This window comes from Meleagris gallopavo, chromosome 6 (genome assembly GCF_000146605.3).
Source record: "Meleagris gallopavo isolate NT-WF06-2002-E0010 breed Aviagen turkey brand Nicholas breeding stock chromosome 6, Turkey_5.1, whole genome shotgun sequence".
NCBI classification, from domain to species: domain Eukaryota; kingdom Metazoa; phylum Chordata; class Aves; order Galliformes; family Phasianidae; genus Meleagris; species Meleagris gallopavo.
This window is the reverse complement of record NC_015016.2, coordinates 1,788,994-1,797,851: the sequence shown is the minus strand read 5'-3', so window position 1 is coordinate 1,797,851 and position 8,858 is coordinate 1,788,994. Positions and strand designations below refer to the sequence as shown.

General features: G+C 44.3%; 1 protein-coding gene across 1 annotated transcript in view; it reads left to right on the top strand.

Annotated features, from left to right (window-relative positions):
• The window catches only part of OBSCN (obscurin, cytoskeletal calmodulin and titin-interacting RhoGEF), a 170,471-nt gene that overhangs the window by 10,936 nt on the left and 150,677 nt on the right, over window positions 1–8,858 (top strand). Inside the window, 2 exon segments of the mRNA XM_010712264.3 lie at window positions 3,705–3,974; window positions 6,170–6,430. Coding sequence (XP_010710566.1) covers window positions 3,705–3,974; window positions 6,170–6,430 — 531 coding nt within the window.

Sequence of the window (8,858 nt, the reverse complement as noted above, 5' to 3'; positions counted from 1 at the left end):
TTTTTTAAACTGTTCCTGGATGGGGATGTACTGAATTAAATAGAGGTCCCAAGGAAGAGACTACAATGAAGAGAGTCACTTTCACAATTAAGGAAAACCAAGAGTTCATTACTCTTATCCAGTAACGTGCTGGTTTCTAATAGCTAGAGCAGGGATAAAAACACAAGCCATGTACTGAAATGTGAGCTGTAAAAGCAGTCAATAAACTTTTCCCAAGGAAAGTTCCCCTCTTTAACAAACCAAAGAGCAGAGATGATGGGAGAAACATGAATGAATTACTTGAATTTCCTGAAGGCTCTGAACATGTCCCTAAGCCACATGTATAGTCAATAAGAATAGTGTACAGGTCTCTATCCTTGGGCCTGGACCAAGCAATATTTGTCTGAGTAAAGGAATACAGAGGCACTCAGTAAGAAGCTACGTAACCAGATACGTATGGAAAGATTAAAGGTTGCTAGCCAACTAGGATCAAGGCTGGAAAAACAGATTGGTGCCAAAACCACTTCTTTCTTCCTCTGATACAAAATAATGTTGGATGACTGCTGGAGTGATCTGAGATCTGAAAGAGAATGGAAACATGAGAAATATGAAAGGCAATTTGGGAAGCTAAATCTGTAACTAAGGAAAGGAATGAAGGAATGAGATAACGAGAGTTTTCCTGTATAACTTTAGATTGTTCCTTTTTGAAGTATCTTCTGTGTTCTTACTGTCATTGGATCACTTCTGGGAAAAAATGACCCTGGAATAATAAATGGAGAGAACTACAAGAAGCCCAAGAGTAGGCAAGAAGTGCAGGCAGGTGAAAGCCCAGGTTGGGAGGGCCAGTATACATTGGGAAGGTTAAGGGGACTCTAGCTTCTTTGCAGGCTGCACCTATTCTTAGTAAAATATGTTAGCAGGGCCCTTATTTAAAATATAGCATCACCTCATTGCTGTGCTGGTTGGTATGGACCAAAGAAAAGCCTATGATGCTGGAGACACGTGTTTTCAAGACGAGCAGCCAAATTCATAGCTGGTTTAAGCTCTTGCAGTTCTAACTAACTCCATGAGCTGCTCTTGCTCCGTGCTCCCTCAGGGCTCTGCTTTGCTTCTTTCCATTTCACATTTTTCCCAGTAGACTGAATTTTGTAGATCTCATATTTCTCCTTCTATAGAAATGCTTTTACTGCCCTCATACGCGTTAGTGAGCACTGCTGCTTTGACTAAAAACAGACAAATAGAAAAAAACGTACAGTAAAAAAACTGTGGAGAAATCATCATTTAAAAGAAATTCATACTGACAGTAGAGATGAATTTCAGTGACCTGTCAGGGCACTCTGTGTGAAGGAAATGAGTCGTGCTGGGAGCTGAGATGCTGTAAGGACAAAGTAGAACTGGTGCTCAAATTCAGACCACTGAGCTTGCATGGAAGGAAATGCTTCTAGAGAAAGCTTGGTTTGGAGTTATTGCAAAGACTTTGTTTCATACTTTTGGTGGCACTTATATCAAACAGATGTTGTTGAGGTGAGAATTATGTTGCACGTGAGCTCAGATGAGCATGCTTTCTGCTTATCTTCCAAGGACATTTTTTTAGGTATTCTGAACATTTTGGATAATCATAGAAAGGCCTGGGTTGCAAAGGAGCACAATGCTCATCCAGTTCCAACCCCCTCCTATGTGCAGGTCACCAACCAGCAGACCAGGCTGCCCAGAGTCACATCCAGCCTGGCCTTGAATGCCTGCAGGGATGGGGCATCCACAGCCTCCTTGGGCAAAAGGAGGAAACCAGCTGGTTGTCAAATGGCTGTATCTTCCATATTGGAATCATACTTAGGAAGACCCTATAATGAGAGTTACCTTGTGGAAGAGTAATAGATGACAAACAGCCATTTAGAACTGGGCAGCTGATATTTATGGAGTCTGACAGATGGAATGCGATGCCGATATCTGCAGCACCCCTTCCCGAAATGCCTCTGATAGTTACAGCACAGAATGTTTCTGAATTGTGGTGGGTGCTGTAGGGAGGGTTCCAACATCGGAGAATTTGCCCAATCTGATAGACTGCAGCCCCATATGGTGTGAAAGAAGATAATGTAGAGGTCTTTGCTCCACTCATTATCCTGACCAGTGCATTAATGCGTTTAGTTATTTTCCTGTTTAGCTAGTTAAGTAGAAAATACGCTAAAAGTCTTTCACATGTAAATATTACCCAAATTAACTCCTTTTGTCTTGTGGCTGACCAGGCACGTTAACATAAGCAAGATAAAGATATGTTCAGGAATTAAAAGGGTGGTGGATTTCAGAGCCTCTCTCGCACATCTCCAAAGCAGGAAAAAGCAACGGGCTGGGAAAATAGCAGTCTTTAATTTAATTTGTCAGCTGCTGTCTCTGCTGTCTCCCTGAAGCCTTATTCAGAGCAAAATAAGATGTGTGCATATGTCAACACAGTGGAAGCAAAGTTGTTTTCAGATGATATCTGTGACCGCTCAGCGGTTGTAAAGAGAGAGGTGTTAATGACATGGCTTTAAGTATGGAAACAAGCCTGTGTACTTCTCAGGTGTGCCTTATGTTTCCTTCTGGTCCTTGGGCACATCACTCTGCTCTCATAGTCAGCTCTAAAGTGCCTCCTATCTCACACAGCTGCATTGCATCCCCTTCTTCAATGCTGGCATTGTTATGATAAATGCATTCTTGACGACTTCATCCTCTTGCTTGGTCCCCTGGCAAGAGCATTGCATCCACTTCATTCCCCCTGACCACGTGGGGTGCTTTCAGATGTGAGACACAGGAGTCCAAGCTGCCTTTTGGGTAGAGAGAAAGAGGTAATTAATGTGGAGAAAGGGCTGTGTTGCCATAGCTGAAGAGTTTTTGAGGAAAGATTTTGACTTGCCTTGAAATGAGACGTTAACCCAAAAGGCATGTCCTCTATTGTATGGGTTTCCAATGAAGTTCCAGCTCCAGAATAACAACCTAAACAGTGTTTAGCATCAGTGTCTCCTAGTCCTTTCCTAGTGATGGGGCAGGAGGGACAGACAGTGGCTCAGCTGCCAAAAGATGCAGGGACAACTTTTAAACCATGCTCTGTCCAACAGAAAATGCTGCAGGCTGCAAAGTCGGTTTTCATGCTCTACGTGTGTGCTCATGTTCACCCATCAGCCTTTCTTTCTCAGAAGTGATTTATGTGCCCCTTCTACTTGCAAGCCATAGCATGCCCAACACAGATCCCAGCATTACAACATGGAGGGTTCTGGTCATCAGGGCTCAGGACCAAGGTATTTTAGGGCCAAGGTTTGATGTGGCTGATGATCACCGGTTGTCCTGCTCAACTCTGTGCCCCTTTCTCTGTTGTTGAGGTATCAGGGTAATTTCACAGGTCAGTTTCACTGGAATTAAATGGTATCTACCTTCTGTTTGTAAAATATCTCCCCTCACTGCCATGCAGCTGTTTTCCTGTTTCATCTGTGCTCTTCTTTCTCCCTAAGCCAGAGTAGTGCCATACAGTTGGTGAAGGAAAGCAGAGGCAGTTGGCAAACTTGGGCCCAGTGCAGAGGATGCTGAAGGGAGGGCTCCTGGTGCCCTATAGCCCCCCGTGGTGCCCTGCAGCCCCTCGTGGCCCTACTGCTTCTCACAGAGTTTGAGTCTTTCTTACTGAGGTATTTTTTTAATGCCTCTTATGCTAAGCTGCCACAAATTCCTGTTTCTCCTTTCTTTTTAATCCCCTGAAGAACCACCAATACCCTTCAAGGAAAAACTGAAGGACCTTGAAGTCTGGGAGAAGGAATCTGCCACCTTCCAGTGTGAAGTGCCTGTTCCCAGTACGGAGACATCTTGGTTCAAGGAGGAAACCAAACTCCGTCAGAGCAAGAAGTACAACATAGAAGAAGAGGGCACGTATCGCCGGCTCACGGTCCAGAATGTCACTGCAGATGATGATGCTGTCTATATCTGTGAGATGAAAGAAGGGAGCAGGACCATTGCAGAATTGTCTGTCCAAGGTAAGAAAGAGCGTTACTATTTTAGATGGGCCAAGTCTCATCTACTGAGTGAGATATGCACATGTGGGACTCCAGACTTGAGCTTACAAACAGCATTCATCCCGTACACACAGAGAAGAACAGCAGAATCCCTTACTACGTGAGAAGAGAGCAACTTGTCTGTGGGTCCCTGAGTCTCTTATCAGGGTTTATCTGGGACACAGGGTCACAGAAAAAGAAGAGACTGCGTTGCTGCACAAGTCACGTCACGAAGCAGAGCCCTATGCTTTAAGTGTTTTTCTGGAAGGCAAAGCCTTTGAGATATAGCTCAGCATTGTAGACTTTCCTTGACTTGATCCCAAGCAATGGATGTGTCTCCTGGCACCGTCTCATATAGGTCTTGTCAGGTGTCTGGTAAACACAATGGTAAATCTTGTCTGAGAGTGGTGCAGATCGGACTGGGAAGTTGGCTTGGCAGCTGTTTTATGGTCTGATGCATGGTGTAGGCTGTGGTCATCCATATGATGTCAGACTGCAAACCTGATTCATATTTTAGAGCCCTGACATCTGCTTTTTGAAGTTTGAAAGGCTGATAAAATGTAGATATAGGTCTGTGTCCAAGACCTCTGAGTCCAGCGGTTCAGCACTGAGTTTAATGTAAGTGTAGAGTTGAGTACATCATAGGTGTCTCAACAACAACATGCACATCAGAGACAGTTGGCAGAAGGCAACATCAGTTCAGAACTCATTTATTTGCTATCTGAAAAAGTACTCAGCTGCACAGCTCCAGGACCTGCAGTTTTTATGTTGATGCTGCTTGCTCTGGTGTCATTGGCGCGTCTCCTGTAATGCAAACTGGAGACCTACTGGATCACACTTGTCCTGTCTCTTTGAAACCTGAGTTTACTCCATCTGAAGACAAAATTCTCATAAATTGGTGCCGCAAGTCATTGTGAGAATTCCTTTCTGCCTAATTAGCACAGACATAAGAGTTTACATGAGCGAAGGCAGACGGGGTAATTTAGTTTGTGGGCACTTGAGAGTTCAGATAGACATCCTTTTGTTTTGACTTCTGCTGGGGCCAAACCAGTCAAATGCTTTAAGTGTGTTTGGCCCTACTAGGACAGCTGGTATTTGTTTTTACTTGTTTGTGCTATGGTTCTATGACATGTTCCATTCAAAAGAGATTGACTGAGCCAGGTGGAGCTCTCAGGAGGGAAAGGAGGCAGAGCCTTCCTGAAGGAGCCCTGTGCTTGCCCAGAGGGAGAAGATTCGAGAGAGCAGGGTGGGGTGGGGATAACGTGAGAGCTTGTCAAAGTGGGCAGCTCAATGGCACTGCTTAGGGCAGCACAGGGCAGACATATGGCCAAGCCTCAGAGAGGATGAGCAGAAAACCAGAGTACTGAAAACTCCTGCTGAAGTGTGCCTGCTCTGTTTCATGAGACAGTTCAGCACTGCTTCCCATGAAATACCTCTAGATGCTTTCCTGTTAGAGGGCACTTCTGCCTTGCAGAGACTGTTCTGGGGCTTGAGACAGTCACTCTCTGCTGATAGGGGTGATTTTCTGATTTTTCTGAACAAACTCTCCTGTGGATAGTCACATTTGGTAACTCTGACATTATTCTATTAATTCATAATCATGGTGGCATGGAAAAGCTACACGTCAGTGAATACATTCCATGTGAATTTTCATGTTCACTTTAAAGAGATGTGATGGCTTTCCATGTATCTTCTGTTAAGTTAGGTCATCAGTGCGCTTGGCAACTATGTCATTTATTGATCATTTGGTGGAAGCAAAATACCAAAGACAGCTGAGGACCTGTCTGGTTTTAAAACTGACCTATTTCAGCAAAGCATTTGTAAGAATTCCCAGCATATGCAGAAAAAAAAGCCATATCACTGTCAAACCTATTCTTGACAAAGCCAAATACACTGTGTCTACCCAACAGGAGACACTGCATGTTAGACTAGGATCGTGAGTGACTGTAGTCAAATAAAATTGCTTTTCTGTTCTTGAAGGGCAAAACGAGTCCTTGGGATTATCTGTTGTGTGTAACACAGAGCCCATGATTTCACTGGGGGATGCATGTATGGTATCTACCATGTTTTATTGGGTGACAACTATTGACTAACCTGGCTGTTGTCTGAGCGGTCCACGGTTATTGGACACCTTTACATCTGCTGTTTGTAAACCATAATTACTTTCCTATTTAAAGGGAACATCATTAAAAAACTTCCACGAAAGACTGCAGTTTCAGTTAATGATACAGCCATTTTCTGTGTGGAGCTGGACAATGAATGCCAGAACATCCGCTGGCTGAAAAACACCGAAGAGGTGAAACCCAGCGATCGAATCTCCATCACGCGCTCTGGCAAACAATACACCATGATCATCCGAGAGTGTACGATGGAAGACGCCGGTGAGATTGTCTTCCTGGCTGATGAAAGCAGGACTTCTACCCAATTCACTGTGACCAGTAAGTTTCCCTTGTATTCAGCCCTGGTGTTGTCTCAGAGGGTGGTGAGGAGCTGGCACTGCTGCCCAGGGAGGAATGGGTGCCCCATTCCTGGAGGTGTTCAAGGCCAGGTTGGATGGATCCCTGAGCAGCCAGATTTTGTGGGTGGCAACGGGGGTTGGGTCTTTAAGATCCCTTCCAACCTAAACCCACCCATGATTTTCGGATTCCTCAGTACTCCTGTATTAAAGGTGTTCTTTATAGATACTGCTATGATGAGTTGTGTGGTGGCCGAAGAAAGTGGGAAGTTGGCCTGTCAGAAATGCCAACAACCTGATGTTATGGAGAGATCAAAAGAGAGAGAGAAGACAAGTTCTGGGGAAAGAGCATGGTAGAACACCCCAGGGCATTCTCATTCACACAGAGGGTGATGAGGCACTGGAACAGGTTGCCCAAGGAGGCTGTGGATGCCCCATCCCTGCAGGCATTCAAGGCCAGGCTGGATGTGGCTCTGGGCAGCCTGGTCTGCTGGTTGGTGACCCTGCACACAGCAGGGGGTTGGAACTGGATTGTGCTCCTTTTCAACCCAGGCCATTCAATGATTCTATGGTTCCATACTGGAACCGATATAACATGATAACTGTGTAAAACATGGATTAAAAGATGTGTGATTTGTCCGTACCAGGAGGTGATTAGAAAACAATTTGTAAGCTACAAAGCTGCTTGCATTAAAGGAAAAGAAATTAAAAAAACTGCAAGAAAAAGGGAAAATATTTCTTCCTGAAAATATGACTTCCTTCATTTTGTGGAGACCACAAAACCCTATCCTCTCTCATCCTCCTTTTGACACAACAGCACTGGGAGGACCCTGTGCATTGGTGGTAGCTATGCTAGAAGTGTAGAGGCCTTTGGATTGTTTCGCTTTACCTGGAAGCCTGAAATTATAGGTAGGGTGGAGGATTTCTTCAGTTGGAAAAACTGATCTGAGCAAGGGTCTCAAGCTAAGGGTCTAAGCAGCAGCAGGAGCAGTGTAGCAGATAATGGACCTGACACAAAATTTGGGTGAAGCTGCCTGATTTTATGAAGCTATTCACATTTCTTTTGGTGCTATGCTTCCCAAATGGGTGATTTCTGGCTCTGCTGCAGCACCATTCTGCATAATCTGAACATAATTCTACTCACCATCTGGGAAGATTAGTACTTCCTTTCTCCCACCAGCACCACCGAATTACAGTTACTCAGTGGTGAAAAAGGAATCCTTAAAGAAAGGTTTACAACTGTTGTGTTATCTGAAGCACTTGGAGCATTCTGGTGCTATTAAGCTATATGTATTAATGAGGGGGAAAAAAAAAGGTAGGCATCTTACTGTTGTGACAGTTCCTAAGTTATTTGGAAAGCTGTACCATCCAACCACTCATTCTATTTGATGGAGGTGACAAAGCTCAGTTTAATTTCTGCTGTTTAAATTATGAAGCTAGAGCTGGTTCCTAGAACAGAAAAAGCTCAGAAGCTGTCTTCCTACAAGCAGGAACCTCTGAGCAAAATATGACATCTCAATTTCTGATGGTAAGGTCAGGAGATCTGATTCCAGCGTCTGGCTTTTGGCTTCATGCTATGTTAGTGGCACCTTTGGCATCTAACTCTGACCAGCAGCAACCGACAGGGTGGTAACAGTGCACCCCAAAACAGTTGTGTCTATTTATGTAACGAAGGAAAAGTGTATCGCATTGAGATTTCCTATTTTTACACTTTGCATATTTGATTGGCTGCTGGAAGAATCCTGTACACCATGTCCACGCCATTTTCAATTAGCTGGATGAGTCTTTTGTTGGCAATTTAATACCATTTACCAGGCAGGCAATGTTTATATATTATTTGATCAGGCTTCTGCATTTTTATTATGCCTGTTTTACAGAAGGGTAAACTGAGGCAGAGAACAGCTCAGCTCCTCCAGTCTTTAGTTTTCAATCTAGACTCAGCACACAGGCTCTCTCTACAGTCATGAATACTTAAATATCTTCAACTTGTGGCTCATTACTTCCATTTCTGGCTGCCCAGAGAAGCTGTGGATGCCCCATCCTTGGTGTTCAAGGCCAGGTTGGATCAGTGCTGGGCAGCCTGAGCTGGCTGGGGGGCAGCCAGCCCATGGCAGAGGGTTGGAACTGGATGGTCTTTAAAGGTCCTTCCAACCCAGGCCCTTCTATGATCCTATGATTCTATGATTTCAAGCATGTTCTTTAAGATGAGATGAGTTCTCCTGAATGTGCTGTTCTCCATAGGGTTATAATTGGAGTCTGGATGGCTGACTTAAACCAGACACCAAACTTTCTGGTGGCCAAAATTAAATGAAATCAATCCTTTACTGTGTCAGTAGTCTGTAACTAGAGTGCATCAGGTAATTCCCAGCCTCCTGCCTGTATCAGTGGCTGCACGTAGTGAATAAGTCTGA